Source organism: Balearica regulorum, chromosome 5, assembly GCF_011004875.1.
Source record: "Balearica regulorum gibbericeps isolate bBalReg1 chromosome 5, bBalReg1.pri, whole genome shotgun sequence".
In the NCBI taxonomy this organism is placed as follows: domain Eukaryota; kingdom Metazoa; phylum Chordata; class Aves; order Gruiformes; family Gruidae; genus Balearica; species Balearica regulorum.
Genome location: NC_046188.1, coordinates 66230828 through 66254042, shown reverse-complemented (window position 1 = coordinate 66254042; position 23215 = coordinate 66230828). Strand labels below are relative to the sequence as shown.

The 23215-nt window shown below is 37.7% G+C and overlaps 1 protein-coding gene across 2 annotated transcripts in view; it reads left to right on the top strand.

Annotated features, from left to right (window-relative positions):
- The window catches only part of NELL1 (neural EGFL like 1), a 291777-nt gene that overhangs the window by 155015 nt on the left and 113547 nt on the right, over nt 1-23215 (top strand). For both annotated transcript variants that reach the window (XM_075755361.1, XM_075755362.1), the window contains exon 14: nt 22649-22771. In XM_075755361.1, the coding sequence (XP_075611476.1) occupies nt 22649-22771 (123 nt within the window). The remainder of the gene's footprint in view (nt 1-22648; nt 22772-23215) is intronic.

Here is a 23215-nt window from a genome sequence, read left to right as displayed (position 1 = left end):
CAGTTTTGAGTGACTGAGTATCTACAGCTGAACATCACTGATGATGCTTTTAAAGACAGCAAGAGACTTCTTTATTGCACAGAAACTGAAGAAGTTGTATAAAAAGTCAGCTGAAAAGACTTAATCCAAGGCATTGATGGAATTTGAAATGTAACTTTCTTTAAAGGAATTTGGAAAGAAAAAGCTATAATGAGATTGGAGAATTTCTTCTTATATGTAATATATGCAGGCCTCTTTTTCAAGGACCCAGCCTTTTGCATGTGTTTTGTCAATAAATAGTCACATAAGCATTTTTGCCTTGGAACAAACTCAGTTGTGAAAATTAGCAGGGAGAGTTGGTGGGGCTTTTGTGTGTGTGTGTGATTTTTTTTTTTTTTTTTTTCCTTAAATGTAGCTTCATCTAAAAAAGGTTACATGGCTAAATAGTCAGGTAACAGTCAATGCTGAGATTGCTAAAAGTAAGGTTACCTACAAATTCACAAAATCTGGAGGTTGGGTTTATAGCTGCTAGAAATCAAACGATATATGGTTATTTAGGTCTACTGTCAAACTGGATTCTGAAGTTTCTTAAGTTGCTGCTGCTTTTGATTTGTTGCTCTGAGATTGTTGATTTATTAAAAATCATCTGTGCCATTAGACTGCCTGTCAGGATCCATAAATTGGATCGGGGACCAAGAGCAGTTATTACCCTACATGGATTTTGTTATTGCACTGCAGAAAAGAGGCTAATTAATTCACTGACAAAATGAATTCATGCTTCTTTTGAAATATGAAGCCCTTACCTGATACTTTTTCTGGAGTCCGTAAAGATTATTTCCTTACGTTATTTCAATGGGTTAACTGGGTTTATTGTCCAAATTTCTGTTGCAATGGAAGCTTAGCGTTCTTAACACAGTTAACTTGAGATATTGAGTTCAAAACAGACGAGCAAAATACAGAGAACTATAAAACTAATGCTGCATTATGGTTAAGTGCTTATTGTGCTTGGCATATGAGTACATTCAGACAGCTCTTGAAGGACATTAACAGATAAATTTTGAATCCCGTGCTGTAGATTATCCCAGTTATGTAGGTTTTTCAGCAACAGATGGTTTAAGGATAAACCACTACCAAAATGAAAAGCTGTTATTCCTGCTTTATTAGCATGGTGCAACTCTTAACAGTTCGTGATTTGTATAATAAACAAATAAAATCAATATGTAAATATGCCTTATAGAAATGTCAGGAGAAGCCTTAAGAACTGCTCAAGTTATTGGAAAGATTTTGCAAGGTGCTGAGCTGCTGGTTGCTACTGGATGCTACTGCAGGCATGTGTTGGCTTTCCAGTCAGAAGTAAAACTTGCCAAGCTGGATCTGAGCATGCAAAGTATTAAGCATGTGCTGCAAAATTTTAAGTTCCTTCCCTTTGTGGATGTTAATGAGGGTAATGGGTTGTCAGCAAATCTCTGGAAGGACTCCATACTATATATATGTATATATGTGTATATATATATTTTGGACTCTGCTTTGACGAACTTTTCTATGTGCTACATGGGAATAGAAATTAAGCAAGTTGAAGTAGTGGTTGAGGAAATTAACTCTGTAAACAGCTGGACCTCTGGCTATTATTATTTTAGTCTTTTAATATCTCAGACTTTTTTTTCTCTAAATGGATTTAAGTTCAGAGTGTAAGCTACTTTCTGAAGAGATGTTGCTTATAAAAAAAAATATTCACATCTCTTTTACAATGTTAAAAAAAAAAAAAAGTAAATTGCCAGCATGGAGGACTTTTTCTAGTGATTTCTTTAATGAATCCTGCTTGTGTTTCTCCTTGTTGACAGCTCTACGACCACAATAATTCTGTGCAGAGAAAGGTCTTCTGACCTGATCTTTTCTTTTATATCTTCTGAAGATGGCGCTTTGGGTGATAGTCTCAGAATCATTTTTTTATATTATTCAATTAAGTCTTAGAAATATAAAGCTAGAGTCCCTTTTTCAAGCTATGAAATTTACACAGGTGGTGTTTCTCATCTTATTTCTATTCATTATTATTGTTATTATTAATTTCTAGTATTAGATGCCACGTAAGCAATGGTGGTCTGCAGATCCTGTGATAGTTTTTTCGCGCTCTGATTATTCACAATTCAATATGATGTTACATTTTAGAAACAAACATTGTAAAGCTAAGACATAATAAGTACCATAGGAAGAATAAACCCAAATTACTGTCCATTTGGTATGGCACAGGGTCACCTGAAAGTGATATAGAAGTACTGAATTAGTCCAGTACCCTGCACAGGCAAACTTACATTGCTTCTCAAAACTTTTTTTTGAAGATCTTTAAGATCAGCATTGCAGAAACTAAGATTAAAAGTCCTCTCCGCTGTTATGAAAGATATAATAATTTCTGCCCAATTGCTTGCTTTGCCTAAAATGAAAGATTATAATTTTTGTTCATTGAGTATGTTAAATCTTTATATTGTGTGACTGAACACATTAGCCTTTTCTAATGCAAAGCAATCAGAAAATTCCTTTTACTCAATGCCTCCTGATAAAAAAAAAAAAAAGGCAAATTAATCTTTGAAGTGCACACTATCCTATTGCCTTCAATGATGTCTATATTTGCATGATTCATAGGTAACTGCACCACCTGCCCTTTCTATGTTAGCTAAGAGTCAGCAGGAAGAAAAATATGGAGTGCATGTTCAGAGTTTCCTCTCATGTGACACCTGCTTTAATTAATTTGAGTAGTCCTATACTGCTGTGTGAAGCGGTTCAGCTAGCCTCGCATGAAGGCACGGCAGGTAACTTCCCACTCTTCCTCCTTCCCACAACCAAACTGAGCGTAAACTTGGTCTTCTGTTAGTTGAACTCACAAAGAACGAATAATTAAAACGGTATAACCTGGAAGGCCTGTTGTATGTAATAATCCCGGATACCCTCCTACCCGAGATATCTTCAGGGAGCAGTCTAAAATCCATGATTGTTTCTTTTTTCAGATAAAATTAATTGCCTTTTTATTTGAACCTGGCACCTTGACCTGCAGTTGACCTAGTATTTATTCTCTGACAGCAAATTTGGTTGCCTCAGACAAAATGTAGGCCTCCCTACAACTATAATGTATTGTAGAAGAAATCTCTTGCCTTGGTTCCATCTAATGATCGTTTGTGCCTTGAACCATAGCAATCAATAGTTTCATAATTAAATCCTAGCTAGCGAAACTATTCATGTATGTTAAAGGGCTACTATTTTGAATATTATTGGACTTAACACTGTCTAAAGTCTTTTATCAGTTAGACATGTTCTGTAAAATGGCTGTTTCTGTCCATCCTAATTTTTTTCCCCCCTTTCATTTGGCCAAGCAAGAGAGCCTTTCTTCTTAATATTGGGTAAGAGAGTTTTCTACATTCTGTGACTCATTTTATATACCTTTGTCGTAGCCACTATTCATTTTCTCATAAGTACTGAGTAATCATAATCTTTTAAATCTTTTTATTCATTTCTTTAAAGAAAACAAATGGGACCTTCCAAGGAAGAAAGTTAAGTAGATGCATGAATATTATAGTGATCTTGGAAAACTAATAATTTTTATCACTTTTGTGCTCCACAAAGAGAAGGATAATTGCTGCTATCTGCTTAAATCCTTCAAATGCTATTTGTTGGTATAATTTCAATTGGCCACAATACATTATTTTCAATGTCCTTGCGTTTTAAGCTCTAATATATGATTACTTAACAGATGATAAAAGTAAAATTGTATCTGGAAAGGCAGTCAGGTTATTATGAAATATCTAATCTAATTAGATTATGTGAACTTGATGTGATTTAAACCAATCTGTTAGAAGCAACAGTTAAAGAAGAATAACAGCCAGAGAGTATTTAATGATAACAGTAATAGTACTAAAATTTTTCCATTTGAATTCTTCAAGATCTTTCAAAACAAGAGTGCATTGAGTGTATTAGTATTTTTGTGAATCTTTACCTTAGTTTTACAATGAAGCCCTGATTACACACAAAATCCTATTGCAGGGAATTTTTGCTCCTGTAAATATCTGTAAACTTCTCTATTTAATTTTCTGACTGCAACTGTTCAAATGATAACTATTAAATTGCATATAACTGCAGTGGGAGGGCAGGAAAGCTTAGCCTTAGTGAAATATCAATTTCAGACATTGTATAATGATGATGTCTACATTTTTTTTTTCTGTAGTTTCTTGACATTCGTGAATTGGTTCAGACAATGATGATCCTGATTCTCCTCTGCTTTTTAAATGGTATCTCATCTTTCTTTTATAATAACTGGAAAGAATATGCAAAACTTTGTAAGAATTACAGTTGCTCTTGTAGAGATACATTCTTGCATTTTTTGATGTTTTCAGTTAGCATGTGAAGAAGTATATGCTTTTGGTTTGCTTTACAGAAAATACTCTTAAATATTCTGTTCTTGTTCATCTCAATTTATTTTCATTTGAGTTTATTTTTTGTGTGCCTCAATATTACCTCTTTGGTTTTCGGTTTTTTTCTTTTTTCTTTTTAGTACTGACTTGCAGTTGTTACTCATTAGCTCAATTTTTTCCCCAGAGAATCTAAAGCTATTTCCATTCTATTATATTACGTTCCATGGCTTTGTCCTCCTGTATCTCTTCTTACTGGCAAATGGACCTAATTTGTATCTCAGTCACATGCCGCCTCCTTTTTCTGTGTACAGCTGATAGAAATCTGAGCTACTATGAGGTTTCCTCCTTTGTACACGTAGTTCAGGACCACCCCATTTTCAGGTTTTTTCCTTCAGTGCTGTTTATCGTCTTTAAATCCTGTTATATTTCTATGAATGGCCCAATGGTTATCATACCAGCATTGAGCAGAGATGTGGTGATCCCTTCCAGCCTACACAGAAAGCGAGAGAAGCCTGTCCCAAGATGAGGTAATCCCACTGTAGTTAATGATCTTTTTTTGATAGCTCTATTATTATTATACAACCTACGCTGTGCCTTCTCAAGCAAGAAATGGTACTTGGTGAATATCACAGAATAATAAATATTTCTTTTTGAAAGGGTGTTTGAAAACCTTACAACACAAAGTCACAGGCTGTAATAATGCAAAGTAAGTATTTCAAAGAGAATAAACCTAAAATATTAATCTATCCCATTAATTGTTCAGGAAAAGAATGCGAAATAGGAGCATGAGCTAAAAAATGTCACTGTTCTTTGTGTTAGAAATAAAAGACGGAGATTACTTTGGGTCTGGAACTAACCGTTAGTTCACCCAGTCCAAATTTACCACTTCCGCACAGGTGCTTGGGCTAGTGAAGTTTGAGAGAAAAATTGAAGTTAGAAAATGCCTGGTGTAGCAGACTCTTCACTACAGCGTGCTGCAGGCTTATCTTTCGCCATCGTTTGTCCATGTTAAACACACTCAGTTTTAAAGACAGGTTTCTGCTTTATTGTGCCGCAGTTAGTTATTCATATTTTTTGGTGAAAAGGAAAGGAGGGATCTCCCGATGCTTATGTTGTCTTTATATTCCCTCGTTGTCACCCCTTCAGCAGGGACCAGCTGAGCTGTGTCGGCTATTTCCGAAGGCCCGTGCCTAGACATAACTAGACACAATTCTTGCTGAAAGTAAGAATTAAATACTAGGCTGCATTATGTGCTCTCATTCAGGTCTCTCATAGGGTTAACTCAGCTGACTTTTCTTCTTACTTTGCATGGCTGCTTTTTGGAAGCTCTTTGGAAATACAGCAGTTTTGCCAGCTTTGTATGGTCACTGGTGACAGGACTAGTGACATGTCATTCCTCTTTCCCAGTGTGAATGCTTTTTAGGATGCCAAGGACGTACCAATTAGAAAAACTCTTTCTGATTGAAAAAGATTAGTTTCCTCTCATTACAGGAGAGTTAAAAGGATCAATATTGTATATGTATAAATTTTCAGCTAAAAGATTAATCCTGATTGACCTTATCAGAGAATCATAGAGAGGTTTGGGTTGGAAGGGACCTTAAAGATCATCTAGTCCATGGGCAGGGACACCCTCCACTAGACCACGTTGCCCAAAGCCTCATCCAGCCTGGCCTTAAACACTTCCAGGGATGGGGCATCCACAACCTCTCTGGGCAACCTGTTCCAGTGCCTCACCACTCTAACAGTAAAGAATTTCTTTCTAACATCTAATCTCAATCGACCCTCCTTCAGCTTAAACCCATTACCCCTTGTCCTGTCACTGCACTCCCTGATAAACAGTCCCTCACCATCTTTCCTGTAGGCCCCTTCAGAAACTGGTAAGCCGCAATTACATCTCCCCGGAGCCGCCTTTTCTCCAGGCTGAACAATCCCAACTCTCTCAGCCTGTCCTCAGAGGAGAGGTGCTCCATCCCTCCGATCAGCTTCGTGGCCTCCTCTGGACTCGTTCCAACAGCTCGATGTCTCTCCTGTACTGGGGCCCCCAGAGCTGGACGCAGCACTCCAGGTGGGGTCTCACAAGAGCGGAGTAGAGGGGCAGGATCACCTCCCTCGACCTGCTGGTCATGCTGCTTTTGATGCAGCCCAGGATACAGTTGGCAATCTTGCCTCTTGTTCAATATTTGAAACACATTTTTATCCTATTAATTTTCTGAACTGGATGCGAACCAAGTGAGGTGTGCCCCACAAGATGACTTCCTTGGGTTGTAGTGGCATGAGGTATCCTATTGAAATTCAATTTGTGGTTCCAGGCACTTGTTATGTTACACTAATTTGTTTCACCTGTCATCTTCGTCGTGCGGTCACCCAGGATGCAGGGTCAAATTAGTATCAAAAGAAAACCTTTTTTCTCCTTCCAAATTAAACTATTAATATTTAACTATTCAAATTACTCTTAATTTTTAACATCTTAATTCACTGAGCTCTTTCTTTGGCATTGAGTGCTTGTGACTGTTACGCTTAAGGATCCTGCTTCTGTCACTCTAAGATGGAGATGAGATGGAGGGCTCCTAGCTGACATCCGCTCTGTACGTGTGGGAGCTTGTGCAGATTTCCTCCAGGGAATTTATCACTGCAGTGCTGCAGGTCCTGTCTGTGCGTTCAGGTTTTCTGAGGAGTAGTTAAAATCAAAAGCTCCATAGTCTTCTGTGGGAAAAAGTTACTTAATTAATCTAATGCTAATTTATTGCTGATTTCAGCACTTGCGTAACATAGCTCTGGGATCCTTTGGAAAGGCATACGCCTCTTCTCTGCAACAGTATTTGCTGTTGTTTGCAGACATTTGTCACGTGTCACAGAAGTGACACATGAGACACTGATCATTAATGATTGTAACTGAGCCCCTTAGGTGGAAGTTATAAAAGGACTTTATGAAAACTATGTGCAAGCAGTACTTAGATCACTTCCTTTCCTTCCCCTGCCTGTAGGATGGCGGGGTCGGGAGGCAGGGGAACCAGGAACCTCATCTTTTCCTCTCTGTAGGGGTGTTCTTCTAGGAAATATTCAGTGAAGATACAAAATGACTTTGCGGGGGTTAGAAATATCATCTAGAGCAGGAATATTATTTGATGTGTAAAGTATGTCTTCCTTTAAATAATAAAAGCATTTGATCTTTTTATTTCTTGAAATTCTGTGAAACTAATGTCTGAATATGTACCTCCTGACACCTTCCTCCAAATAATTTTATGGTGATTGTCTCTCTGATGCTTAACCCGTGACAACAAGTTTACATCTATCACTTTCCCAATGGGCTTTTGTCAGACTTGTTTCAGCCATTCTTTGTCTCATTACGTGATTACCAGCAACCCTTTTGATTATTTGCTAGCTCATGTGTATACGAGCTATCCCTGAAATGTCAGTGGTGTTCCAGCATGTCATAATGTTTACTTGTCATCTAACAATGACAGGTGTCAGGTTTTATTTCGATTCTTACCTTTTTGTTTCGAGTGGTTCAAATATTCCAAATCCAGTCTCTTTCCCATTCTTGTCTGTTTGTAAACAATTTCAATATATTAGATGAATTTTGCACTGACGTAACACCTTTCTAAACCTTGCTTTTCAAAAGAGGTGGCAAAAGGATCTTCACCACCCAGTCGTGTAGTCAGCTGTTGAGAGAGAGAAGGGTGGAATTCCGATTCTGCCAGATGTTCTCACCCCTGGATCATGCTTTCTCCTCCTGGTATGTTCTGCCGGAAGATCTGTGCTGAGTTTAGCTATCAGCATCATTGCTCCCTTTTCTGATCTGGAGTGCTCCTTATAATCCTGCTTTTCTTGCCTGGAATATATGCTGGAATTAAATTTTAAGCAGCACAACAGCGTGCGATAGGTACAGCTACATGTGTTGTGTGGAGGTAGTTTCTTGTGAACAAGAAACGTGTTCTTTCCAAGTTCACCATTTCTAGATTCTCATTTCTCATTTTTCTCTCTCGTTTGACTTCTCTCACTTTTTTTAGTGAAACATTCACATTCTCCTCCTGAAATTTCATACTTCCTTCATGATTTGTGGTCAGTTAACCCCACTTTCTCTGTCTCATTGGCTGCATAGATATGGATTTGTCTTGTCAGTATTAGGTACTCAAGCTAAGCACAGAACTTCATTGTGCCTGGTAAATTGATTTTTGCAGACATTCCTCACACCTGGTGTTTAGCTTTCCTTCTTAATTAGCTCATGCTTTGCCAAGGGCTGAATGCAGCATCCTAGTACCCACTGCAGAGAGACTTTGGGTAGCACTTTGTGAGTCAGTCACTGGTTAACACTGAGAAAGGAGCCAGCAGATGAATGTGACTTCATCCCCTAGGCGCTCCTGCTCTGAATCTCCAGTGTTTTTCTGCGGTGCTTTCTATGGTGTTTGATGATTTTAGGTACTTCAGGTTACTGCCCCTATCCTCCCTAAAATTATATTCTAACGTTTTTTGGAGAAAAGACACCTTTCTTGCATCATCAGTTTTCTTGGATAAACCTGTACTTAAATCCCTATTTTTCTCAGATAGTAATACTTGTTTGTTACTAGTAATACTAGTTTGTTATCACTTTTCTGTGACTGACTGTGACTTTTTTTAATGCATTTGGAGCAGAAGTCTTTTACAAAAGAATTCACTGTTTGAATGAACATCAACCAACCTTGTATTTTTTTTTTTCTTCAGTGTTGTGGATGATATGTTTGTGTATCTAAGTAATTTTAATAATTTCTACTTAAATGATGAAAGTGCAAAATAAAGTTGTGCTGTCATTATCCTTTGGTAAGTTGTGAAAGCCTGAGCAATGCACAGCATATAAATTCTCTTTGATCTGTGTTTCATCTCAGCTGTGGGATCTTCATGCTGTGCAGTGTTTCGCTGATATAAGAAGGCATAGTTGCAGCCCAAGGAACTTAGGTTGTGATCATCAGATCTCATGAGACAAGTTTGGTCTATTGTGATCACTGTTATGGTAGAATATCTCCAGGGAAAAACATATGTGCCTTAGGAAATGATGATGCACCAGTTGCCATTTCTGCTTTCAAATAAAAATTGATTCTGTGTGTTGAGAGTAAACATGATGCTGAAGTTGCATTCTTTGAGGGGTAAAATTATTTGATCGCTTCCTTCCATGTAAAAATTCCATAGTATTTTAGTGAGGCTAAAGGAGTAAACTGAAGACTAATACACAAGAGTGACATAAAGAACTGGACTTTTTTTCTTTACTTTTTTCTTTCTTTTTTTTTTTTTTTTTTTAAATGCTGAGAGCCCATTTGTCCTAGTTAAATGCATTAGGGGAAGTTAGGTTTTTCAGCACTCTGAGAGAGCAAACCATTTAGTAATTTAGATGCCTAAATACTGTCTTAGAAGCCACTTTTTAGATATCCATTTTTAAGAATCTCGGTCAGTACTCACCTGCTTTGTTGGGTGAGCTGCAACTAGGCAAATATTCTGTTTACTTTCAGTAAGTAGCAACAGTCCATCTCTACTCTGCCAAAAGCTTAAAATATATTGGAGTCCATCCTTTTTGCAGCATGTGCTTAACTGGAAACTTGTACATAAAACACAAAGGTGCTAAGTCTGCAGGGGAACTTAATGGCTTGCTTCTGTCTAAGTTTGTAAACAGGAAATTGAGAAAAGTATGCTGAGTCTTTGTGACTTTTGTTTCACCTGTAATAGACGCTCCAACGCTCTGCAAGCCTTTTCATTGCATCTCTGCTAGGTGCAAAGAAATAATACGTGTCCTGTCCTCGTTATACTTGAACTCTGCTGCACGACCTTCACTGTGGTTTTATGTGTTCTTGTATCAGCAGATTGATACGTCTGTCACATGTGGGTTCATTTAGAAACAATTCCACCTTACTATATTGCAATAGCACTAACAGACTTTTGTGGAAGTTTGAAATGGGGTATGTATTGCTTTTTGTAATTTTTTTTTTTAATGTGGAATTTAAAGCATCATGGAGTGCTGAAATCTGAAACACGTTTGAACTTGTATCACCAATATAAGTTCATCAAGCCATGATGAAATGTTGGCTAAAAGTGGCATCCAAAGGTCTATTTCGTATTTTTTGTATTAGTAATTTTGAGATTTCTGCAAAATAAAGCTTGCAGCTATTGTTGAACTGAAAATACCTGAAAGATGAGGTTCTGATATCAACTTCATAAAATATGCAGCTTTCACAATTTTATGGATAAAAAGCAACCTGTCCTTTTAGATTATATTGCTATATAAATAAATCAGTACCATATTGCTTTAGGGTTTCTTTTCTGACATGATGCAGGTACTTGGACCACAGTCAACTTCTAGCAACACAGAGGCAAAATAAAACTGTATCTTAAGAAGTAATGGTAACAGGCATCTCTCCTGAAAACTGTAAATTAGGCAGTAGCAACTGTTAGACAAACTCTCGGTTTTTCAGACGGTGTCATTATGTGTGATTTCTTTATTTTCCTAAGTGAATGTCCTGTGATTTAGAGAACGTAAGAACTTCACAGAACTCTTATTTTACCATTCTTCTATCAAGATTAATGTCACTCCAGTCTGGCTGGAACTGAGCAGTTGCTCTCTTTCAGTGTGGTACATCACATTGAATTCAAGACTTTACTTGCTCTCCATATGAAATTCTCTGCTTTGTAACTATGTCAAGAAAAGCAATAACTATTTAGAAAAATTTGGAACAACTAGTCATTTGTAAATATACAGATCAATATACACAATCAATCTGTGGGTCCGGGCTTGGGATTTTGTTTTTGTGGGACTGACTCCTGATTCTGCTAAAGCCATCTGTAAAAATCTCATTGACCATTTGGGGTCATGCTGAAAGTCATGGGAAGTACCTCATAAAAGTCCAATGCCTTGATGCTTAACTGGTTTGTGGAAAAGATAGGGATTGTATTAGAAGTTTAATATCCCATAATAATAAAGACAACCATATTGCTTAGTGTGTTCCCATTAAAAATGTTGGTAGGCATTGTAATTCAGGCATGGTAATATGACTTGTGTGAAGTACCGTGTGCGCGATGAAGCTCAGAACAGAATGAGTTTCCAGCATACGGACCTGTGCTCTGACCATTGCATCTCAAAGCCATACTCTTATCTTCTATGAAAGCTAGAATTTCTTCTGGCTTCCTTGAATGAATGAATAAGTAAGAGACTGGCATGCAGACCAGGGTACTGCAAACCTCTAGATCTGCAGTGCGTAAACTGGTCATTCTGGTTTATAAATCCAATAAGGCAAAACACTTTTAAGATGTTTCGGTTCTTGCAGATAAGCGTATAGCTATTTGCTCTTCAATACCTCCTGTGTTTCCCATGTGTACAGTTTTACATTTTTGATAACTTTGTGAACCGTTTCTTGTTCCTCTGAGACTTTCACTTAATCGTTAATATCCCTTAGTATTAAAAAATGGGCTTATGTTGGACTGTTTCATTAGCAAGACACTGTATGCTCCCTTCACCCTGTGCAGAAGTTTGCATAATGAGAGATTCATTCTGAGCTGTAGGACGGGAAATGGAGCTCCGATACACTCTATTACCATTAAATTTAGGAATTACTCTCAGACTGTAAGATTGAAAATGGGCAATCCTTACTACTTAGTTTCAGTTCTGAAAGGTCATCTGATCTTCATGGAGTTTGGCATCAGTCTTGAAGACTACAAGCGGTATGGATATGCCAGCTCTTTGCTCAGTGACAAACTGTACTTGCAAAAGAGTTCATTCTTTCGATGGTGTGAATTTGCCAGCTCTTCAAACCATAAAGATAACAAAAGAGGTTTTTTTGACAATGAAGTGTGGTTTCTTCCTTAGTGGAATTTTTCGTTGGCGTCTCTGAATCTGCAATATGCAGAAGTCTCCAAACTCTTGTAATGAGTTTTTTCTGTAGATCTGGTCTGAATTGAATTTGACACTTGTCTCCACAATTGCGCTCAAAGTTTGTTGACAAATTGTACAATTAAAGATACACATCGTTAATGACAAAGTTGCCTCACATATTTTTGTTATGTGAGAAATACATTGAGATGGAAGATGGGGAAACTGGAAGTGTTTAAGACCAGGTTGGATGAGGCTTTGGGCAATGTGGTCTAGTGGAGGGTGTCCCTGCCCATGGCAGGGGGATTGGAACTAGATGATCTTTGGGGTCCCTTCCAACCCAAACCATTCTATGATTCTATGATTATTAATCCTCTAGCACAATCACACAAGCTGTTGTGGTGTGTAGTGTTTACATCCTGATTTTTTTCTTAAGATCACTTGTTAGCATTAGAAAGTAAGACCATACTGCATCCAAACATGAATAATCTGGCTTTGAAAAAGAAGTCCACAAGACTGCAGCAAAGTGTCCAGTTTAAGGTGAGGGTATGTCAGGTGGCTTGCCATTTTATTATCAGCCTGCTTGTTTGTAAAGGATACGTTCTGGAATTTCTGTATATGTCAAGATTGTTAATATTTCCCTGGTATATACAACACGGAAATTCAATGTCAAAACTGCCTTTGTACTGTGACTTTTCACATTACTAATCTCGTTGCTGTTGTTCTATATTAATAAAATTATTTCAATATTCTTTCCTAATTTGACATGTCTACTCAAGTCAAACACACTTTAAAAAATTAGGTAAATAAAATTTAAATGTAAAGAAAGCAATGTTGTACACTTCCCATGATTGTTAAATTTTCAAACATTTGACCTAGTTAGTTCAATGCTGTTTTTCTTTCACCTTGGGGAGCTGCTTATCGGGGTGCAATGTGTCCAAACCTTAAAAACAGTTTTTCAGGATTTCACTTTTTCAGATTTTCCTTTTTCATTTGCTTTATTGTTTTCTTTTTCAGTATTGTGTTCAAAAAACAATAAAAACAAATGTCTGCCCACTTCCTAACAAATGTTATATAGGCATTTAAGATATATGTGCAATTATTTTATACTGTGCTAGCAAGAGGTCTGCTTGTTTTTTCTTTTCCTCTCGCAGAAAACAAATGCAATCTTACTGTCGGGAAGGCTACCTATTATTCATTTTGATTTAGCCAAAAATAAACCTTTTTTATTGTAACAATTTAGTATTTCCTATCGCTGCTCAACGAGCTCATCTCATGGAAATCCAAATAGGTACTATTGGTAGTTGTTTTTTATGAAGCAGTGAGGCAGAACAGAGGATCAGAGTATAAAGTATTTTTCCCTTGGATTTAAAAAAAAAAAAAAAAGATAGGTATATCTACAAATGCTCTAAATTAGCCATTACCATTCAGAGAAGACATACTGGAGTTACTTCAGATAGTTCTCTGAAAATGTTAGCTCACTGCTCAGCCATGGCCACACACAAGCAGAATAGTGGGATCCTTTGGGAAAGGCATTGAGAACAAAATAAAAAATATGATTATGCTATTGTATAAACCCATGATGTTCTGGTGTCTTGAATCCTGTGTGCACTTCTGGTCCCTCCATCTCAAAAACTGAGGGGATGACACGGAGACCTTCAGTGCAAGAGGGGATGTGGTAGAGCAGAACTCCTGCAGATTGTAGAACTGGACACATCATATGCACGCTTGCGCGCATGCTCTTTAGGATGCTTATGCTGTGAATAGCTGCCAGCAAAAGGTCTTGTGTTGATACAAAAGAAAACTTAAAGTGTATCTGATATTTTATTAATTTCAAACAGAACCTGACTTTTGCTTTTTATGCATTGGGTTTATTCACATAATTTAGAGTATAATATGAAAGATGGATTTAAAAGGACTGAGTGAAGGCAAAGACTGAAAGTGTAAACTGAATTGAATACTAAAGAGGGTAGGTTATCCAAATTTAATAGCAAATGCTTTTTCCTTGACTATTCAAAAATAGTGTCAACTCAATATAATTTAGGTTTCTGTATGTTAAATGAAGGTAAGCATAAAAGGGAAAACAAAAGCCCCTTATGAAAAACATTGGCTTATCAGATGCTTTGTGTACTACAAATGTTTCTGGAAAAAATTGTCCTCCTCTTTTATAGTATATCTTTTTGTCATCCATGGTGGTTCTTATTTCTATTCATATATATAACCTAAGAGTGGAACTTATGGGATTCGTAGGTATAAGGATCATTAGTAAGGTCATTTTTTTTGGCAATAAATAATAAAGTCTCTATATACCGGAACAGAATATAAACCTTTGCATTCATCTCTGCTTCCTGCTTCTTACTGCAGGGAAATAAAGAAGGCCAGGCATCTCAGTGCAGAAGGCATAATTTATAAAGACTGGAAATTGTACCGGTGTCATTATTACTCACGTTTGCGTACTGGCCTCTTTAGGATGAGATAGTAGTTTTAGTCCATTTTCCCCTAGATGTATCCATATATCGTGCTAGTTATGATACATATTAACTGCGTGAAAAAACATTAATTGGTTTTGTGTATGATTTTCTAACACATGACTACAAAGAAGATTTCCTTGTGGTGTGAAAATCAAAACTAAACCAACTAATAATGAAAGCTGAAATTGAATTACTGAGACAAATCTCAGGGATTCTTTCTAAATACCAGTTTAAGAACATGGATCTTGTTATTTTGTTACATTGGTTTCTAGGCAGATTCGTTTATTAGAATAAATTAGAACAAAATAGAATAAAAAGAATAAGCATGGCTTACATTACTTGTTTATTTTATAGACTTGATTGTAGATAGGCAAATGTGACCAAAATCTAACCAGGTGCCAGAAAACCAAAGAAAGAATTTTAGTTTATAATTCCAAAGGAAACGTTCAAGAGGTTTTATTCTGCTAGGCAACTGTGCACGTTCAGAATTTTTTATTAACATTAAATCCCACCATTTCTTCCTAATTATCCAAGAGTAGCATATGTCTGTTCTTTTAGAATGCAGTCTAAATAATTTCATGTTTAACACCAGAAGCTGTTCAGTGTGTCGTAAATCACAATAGCATTTTAGTTTCTTATTGAAAGAATTGCAAATCTGATATTTCTGCTGGTGTTTGTATGTTTAACCACTCACAAATTGCAGCATATCCTTATGTCAAGGAAGAGCGGGGCTTTTCCGTTCTATGCCCTGTTCCTTCTTCCTGTTTTCTTGTGGAAACGGACAGGGTGAGCTTGGAAGACTGAAGTTCAGAATGGGCGTAGGTAAACTTTACTTTGTTTCTTTAATTCTCGTGAGTAGGGGAAAATACAGGGTTGCTTTTCTTTTTTTCTTCAGGGTTGTCTGGATTCACAATTAGCTATTATCTTTCACCAGCTTGCCATCTGCGATGTAATTTCTTGTTTGATGCATGCATCTTGTTTCTGATTGCCCTGGTTTTCTGAGGGAGATTCTTCCTGCGTGTTCAGAATAATGCTTCCTTTTATTTGGTCTATTTAAGAACGATCCCTTTTGTTAGAACTTCTTATGAGCTGAAATTCTGATTCCACTAAGTCCATAATTATTCCTAAATTCAGTTTTTTAATTTTTCATTTTTAAAGCCTTAGTTCATTACATGGACATTTGAATCCTGAAGCCATGCAACAAAGAGTTATTTCTTCTTGAAAGTATTTGGAGAGATGGCTTTCTCCTTTCTGAGTTTTCAAAGGCCATTGCTGTTGCCATATAGCTAATTATTTTTACATTAGGGCATGTATTCTACATGAATGGCCTCTGTATTAATCAACAATGGTAGCATCTGATGACCTTGCTATTCCCTAAGTGAGTTGTGTCTCTATTGTAAATCTCTTGGTGTATAGAAACGTTCGCTGCATTTGTGGTTACATACCCCAGAAGCAGACGGTCACCTCGACAATTTAGAGAACAACAAAGATTTCCTTTCAACATTGTAAAAATAAGAATAAATAGAAATAGTCAGAATCTTTGCACAATGTTTTCCTAAGATGAATGTTTTATTATTAAAGTATGAAGGATTTGGGGAACTAATGGAAGAAAATCTTTACAATAAGAAAATTGTTTCCATCTTGTAAGCAAGTTTAAATTGGGGCCTTTTCTTGTAATGAGAAGTAAGAGTAGCTATGGCGAAAGATCATTCAATGGGATATGTCTCCAGTAATTGCATTCCAGTGTCAATCCTTTTTTGAAGAGCATCCTTATTTAAAGAAAATGAAGATAAAAAGGTTAACACTCTTGCTGAAAAATAAATCCTGTGTCAAATGTACTTTTAGAAATTATAAGTTTGAAATCCATTATGGGCTTTTGAACTGTGCGAGGGAAAGCTATCCTGATGTTACAGTTAGTTATGACTCTTGAACCAAAAGGTTCTTAGCTTTACTATGTGTTGTTTGCTATTTATCTTCAATCCACGGTTCTAATTTTCTATTAAACATTTTAGACAAAGTGTACAACAATACAAATACTTGAGTTATTCCAAGCACATATAGGAAAGAAAAAAAAAAAAAAGAAAAGAAAAGACAAAGCTAAAGTGAAGTAGATCCTGCCTTTAGAGCCCATACAAATCTGGTAAGCTAATGGTGTTTTCTCTTTCAGCGCAGGAACGCAGAAGCATCCTAGAAATTCTGTAGCGCCTCTGAAGAATGCATTTAAAAAAGAAAAAAACATGCTAAATATAAGCAGAGGCCATCTTCCTCTTGTATAGCAAATAGAAAGAGATTTTATTGAAAATATGTCTTTAGTGAAAATGTGGATCTTTATAATACTCCAAACTTGAAGAGTATAGAAATATGCCATTTTTGATTACTGACAGTTCTTCTGATGCTAATTGTCAGAGCTGCCAGAACCTTTCACAAACACTACATTTCATGTAAATATGAGTGTAGAAAATTTGTATTTACCTATAATTGGTTTTTTATATGTCTAGGTATTTATTTGTCAAGTATTTATAAATACAGATGCACAAACCCTTTTTTACTTTGCAGGAGTTCTGAATTATTTTTATGTGGTTGTTTTTACTTAGAAACAGTTTTGCAATATGGTTTGGGTGGCTTTATGCAGAATACATTACCTCAGGCAGACACAATCTCTGTACCGCACTTTCCCCCTGCCCCCAGGGCTTTTCCTGCTGCATTCTTCCTGTTCAATTTAGCCCAGAACAGAAGGTATTTTTCAAGTATCACAAAACAAAAGTAGTTATGTGATTCCTTAGTAAGATGAGGCTAGAGAAATGGGGATATGGAAGACTTGAAAGAAATATGGACGCCTGGAAGTTGCTGACTTTTTTGTCTTTGTTTGAATATTCCTCTTTATACTTCACACTGAAGTGATCAACCATGAGCAGGTTTATATATTAACGGTGGAGCAGCCGGAATGCTTCCTCATTTGGGGTGTGCAGGAGCTGCTACAACCTGCAGGTGCTTTAACTTCATTAGCCTAAAGAGGTAGCTGTGTTTTGAAGAAAGCAAAACTGTTTAAAATTTAACCAAGTGGCTGCACAGCTGAAAAGCATCGTGATTGACTATTCTGCTGTTGCTGAAGGTGTAGCTAATACAGCTATTAGCAGCAGCTTGCCCTTTTGTAGTGAATGTTCTGTGAGCAGACGTGGAGTTTAGTTGTGTTCCTGGTCTCTTGCTGCCTCAGGTATTCCTTAACTCTTGATTCTTACCTACGTACACTGTAGATGTTGGCTCCTGATGTTGCGGATGTTGGAGTGGTGTGCTGTTTGGTTGGGGTCCGTCTGCCTTGAGCATGCACGCCAGTATTGGGGGGGGGGGGATGGGGGATGCTGTGTGGTCACAGCTTTCTCTGTGATAGTCTGGCAATTGTGCTTGTTGCAGCAGTTTCGTACTCATTTCGTGTTACTGAGCCTTATCGGGAAATAGTCTGTGTTTTCCCATTGCACTGTAACTGGTTTCTTCTCTGGGATTTTAGGAAAAAAGGAGATACTGTGTGTGCCCTACTATTAATGTGCTTACAGACCAGCTTGTGTTGTGGTATAAGGTGGCTTTCTGCGATTTGTAGGATGCATTGGTGCTTCTTATAATAGGATATGCAACTAACCATCTACTTGAAACTATTTTCTGGTGAATTAACTTGGCTTTTTGTGTGATTGTTATCTCTGTAGGGCCATGTAATATTGAAACGAATTCTGTCAGACAGCTCCTGAGTATTCTAATCATCAAGATAAACTTATTTTTATTAGGCTGCCTGTGAACAAAACAGAGATAACTATAATATTTATCTTCAACCACTGTGCACACGCCATCACGTAACACTACCCACATATAAACATCAGTATCCCCAGACCCGTGGTGCTATTAGAGTGGACTTCTGTTCGAGTTGATGCAATTTCAGTTGCCTGAGGCAAGCAGTTAACCAGGGCTGACTCCAGTGACAGCTTTTTCAAATAGAAGTTTCCTTTAGAGATTTTATTTTAAAGGCCTTAGTTCTTCAAAACTGAAGCATTGCTTAAAGTATGCATAGAGGACACCTGCAGCTCATCCATGTCATGATTCCACAGAGTCACACAACACAGGTGGCAGAGATAGGTTGCTATAAAAGGATGACTAATTTCTTACCAGTGATCTCTCAAGTGCTTTTGGAGGCTGAAGCCTCAGGTGAAGTCTGAGGAAAGAATGAACTACGTAGCCATTGCTTCACAAACTGTCCTGGTTCAGGTCAGAACTCAGAAAATAAGATACGCTTGAGAAGTTTATGAAAGCTTTTGGAAATTCTCGAAGGTTTTTATCCAGAAGGAATATGTTATGTTTAAATGTGTAGATTGTTGGCCTTGGCTGTAGCTTGGTGGCCAGGAAACAGAGACAGGTGAGCTGAAGCTTCGGAGATGATGTGTCCTTTCATAGCTTGTCTCTGCTTGCAGGAAAAATAAATTAAATAGAAGGCAAACCAGCAGTTGATATTTGACTCTTCCTTTTTTGCAATAGAAGATTGATAGACTTTGATTTTCTGTAAAATCTTTAGTATTTGAGGATTTCAGAAGAATGACAAACACTTAAAAAACCCCCCAGAATCTTGTAATATTCTCATTTTATAGAGGGAAACAGAGGCGCAAAAAAGTAGCCGATCTCTCTGGCTTTATCAAAGACAAAGCATGTAATAGAGGTGGCAATAACCAGGATTCCAGAGTAACAGAAATGTTGAAGATAATTTACAGAGATTTCATAAATAAACTAACTTGTCTGTAAGCAAAGAATGGTGCTGCTGTTGTAACTGTTCTGCTGAAGTGGTACCTGTTTTTTGAAATGGCTATTAATAATCCAGGGGAATGAGTGTTGGGTCAGGGAATTGTATCCTACAGTACTGTCCTTCTCAGTAAGCCTGCCAGTTCTTTTTGTCTTTGATCATAAGCTCCTTTTTGTATATATTACTTAACAAACAGAAGTCGTAGAGAGATGGATTACTTCAGTCAAACTTTATGATGACAGTTTCATTCCTGAGCGTGGCAGTATTTTTATTTATATCTACATATATATGTGTATGTAAAAAAAAAAAAAACCCCAACCAACCAAAAAAAACCCCAACCAAACAAAAAAACCCAAACAACCAAACTTTTGGTTTTTCTCTTTTAAGATCCCCTTTCCTGTGCTTCTCATTTTCAGCTGAAAGGGGAATTGTCAACATAAGATGAGGTTTGAGATTTTTGTCTCAGCTCTCCCCTCTTCGGTGCTTTGGAATGATATTGTTTTGCCTCCTTTCACTTGTTTCTCAGTGTCCTTCTCTTCCGGTCTTTGATTACTATCTAGTTAGCTAACATTTCCCGTAACATTACAGCAAAAGCAGTCTGTGCCTGATGTGCCTGAATGGGAGATTTTGGAAAGTGTTGTGCGTAAGAAAGTGATGTTCTTTGCAAATTAGTCATAATCGCCTTTGAGTTTAAGCAAAACGTAAGCCCACCTTCCACGCTCACTCCCCGATGTGAACACCAAGTACTCCAAAGGATGATCTCTTGTGAGGGAGAAGGAAACCCAAGATAACTCACTACTGACAGAATCTCATGGAGTTTTCCATCTGGAATAAAAGGTTTTTGTAGCTTGACAGAAAATCAATACTTTCTCATTCTTATTAGGCCTGTAGCAACATCATCTATAGACATCTCTACACCAGGGAAAATTTCATTTAAAGTTCCTATCATTGCAGCCATACTACTGCTACAAAATCTTGGGATTCCTCATGCAGATGAGGTTTCCTTAGTCGTCCTTGCACTAGCAGCATCAGGTTGTCCCGTGAAGGGCAAGTTCCCACGATCAGATTTGTTGCTAACTCTTTGAATTATATCTCCTTAGAAAGAACTGACCTCCGTTTTAAGTACGGCTGTGGGAACGCAGCTTTGTCAGTGTTAAATCTTTCAATATTGCCAGCATCCGTGCATCTGTAAGAGTGGTAAAAAGAACGATTTACATCGTCAAAGTCCTAGAACAACATACCAGAGTATAATCTCTTGTGTGTTGCGGCAAAACACACATGTTACCGCTGGGAAATCTTTTGCTTGTACTTGAAGTGCTGAGAAGGTAATGGATTAAGTTTGGCAATTGTTTGAGTAGGAATGCTCTTGCGTGTACGTGAGCCTATCGCAAAGGCATTCTCATTATAGTTTGAATATGAACGCATGAAAGCTAATGGCAAGAAGTAATAAAAGTAGGAAGTGGAGCGAGAGACTATGGAGAGGGTGTCTCTCTTAAAAGAAAGCATCGTTCAACCTCAGCTGCCTGCTGTGTGCTTCCTTGGTGAGGGTAGCTTGATACTTTTTGTGTCTGACCCAGCAGTCTGAGCGCCAGGAGACTGGAGTGGCAGGAATAAGGCTGTGGTACAGTTTCTTAAAAGATGAAGGAGAGAACAGGCAGCCCTTGAAGAAGCCTAGCATTAAGAATATATAAGGCATCTGAAAATTGGAAAGGAGATGAAGTGAATTACTCAGCAGAGGTAGGGACCAACATAAACTAACGAGTATAAATGTAAGCCTGCATTTATCAGCTAAAGCCAGGCACGTTTGAGTGTGTGCATGGGAGAGTTTCTTGCTAAAAGCAAAGGGTGAGTGAGTGATATAGTGCTTTGATGCTCTTTAAAAGAAAATGGTTGCAATCCATATCATTTTGCTGTCAAATGTATTTGAAAAACAGAAAACGTATGTTAGATCTGTTTTGAAAATAGTTCTCAACGACGTTTCAGAAATATTTGGTTTGGAGGCTTCCTTTGAATCCACCATTCAAATCTAGGTGTGTCTTGAGTTACCTTGAAACTGGCTGTCATTCTGTACTGTGGTAAAGTGAGGGCCTCGCAGAGGTTAACTTTAGCCTGGTGAAGCCTGTGATCCTGTTGTTCTCAGTGGAGGGGATCTTCCACAGGGATTAATTCAGAGTCTGTAAAAGTGCTCTCTCTGTGGCCTACAGGAGGCTAAATTTAGTCTGTAGTCCTTTGAACACCCCTTATTCACTCGTAGATTTAAGCAAATCCCTGATTCCAGACAGGGATACCTTTTACCTCTGGACACTACCCTGATGATTGCAGTTGCTTGCATAAATGAAGACTTCTGAGAAGGGTTCCAGATTCTGATTTTTGATTGTGTCTGTCGTCCTTTGTATGGTTTTAAGAAATGTCATGGCATCCTCTTGATTCACCTGAACAAAACTGTAAATCCACCAGCGGAAGGGTGTAAAATATTCAGGTTTTCTTTTTGCAATCCTACTTCATGAGGGAAGATCCTAGTAATTGCAGGAAGCAGCGAGAAACTTCAGGGTCAGGTAGCTCGCCACCTCTAACTGATGCTTTACTAGAAGAAAACGTAGCAGGAGAGTTTAGTGCAGGAGCTGCTGCAAATTAGGTTCAGTGGCAGCAGTTAGATTTGCAGGATGAAAGCAAAATATGGCCCATTTGTCTGGAAGTCTCTTCGGGGTTCGGTGCTATGAATGGTACTGTAAAAATGCAAAATGTGATTACGCTCTATTAGAGTCAACTCAACATGCGTTGGAGCAAATGGCTGTGACAACTGAACTGTGTATTTAAAGGACGTGCTGTTAGGGTCCCTCTCTTGTGTTCGCTTACCTTGTACTTACGCTTGTTACTGTTGGTGACGGACAGTGATGTAAAGGTTAGTCTTTGCAGCAGATATTTTTCTGTTATTTGCCCTAGCTGTACTTTGCCTTCTCGACAATTCTTTTTTTTTCTTCTGTTTTTGTGCCTAAATAATCTACTGTCACCACGCACGTGTTGTTGAGTCTCGTAATTGAAGCAGACCCGTAGCTGACTCCTGCACCAAACTCCCAGCGTTCAGCCATTGTGGCAACCTTGTTACTCCACTTGGTTTTCAAGTGCCGCATCATCACACTGAAAAGCTCACTGTCTCTCTTGTAATTTTTTTTTTTCTTCCCTCCTCCCCTTGTAGAGCATGATGAGTGTGGCAGCGGACAGCATAACTGTGATGAGAACGCAATCTGTACTAACACTGTCAGGGGACATAGCTGCACCTGCAAACCTGGATACGTGGGGAATGGGACCATCTGCCGAGGTAAGTCTCTTGCTCCAGCCACACTGGAAAAATGGCAGACTATTAATATTTTCTGACAGTCACCTAGGTTCTGGTAACTTGTGATGACTGGATTCTGTCAATGATTCGCTGTAAGATTTGTCATCTGGAAAATGGAGTATGCACGGAGATGATGGGGATTGATTTGTGCATAAGTTCTGGGCAAGAAGGAAACATTTACTGTCACCCAATACTGTCATTCGAGCTCGTATCATTCAGCTTTTAAGTGATGTTCATTGTTTTATAAACTGTGAATGGTATGTGCTATCACCTTTGCCTTTTAAAATTTAATCAGACGCTTTTAAAATTAGGATAATTGTCTTTTATGCTAACATCATATGGTTGTTATTTGACTACTCACATCAGAATAAGGATTTTTTTTTTTAAAAATCTTTACCTTTAAGTGTGTATTTTGAAGATTTCTCT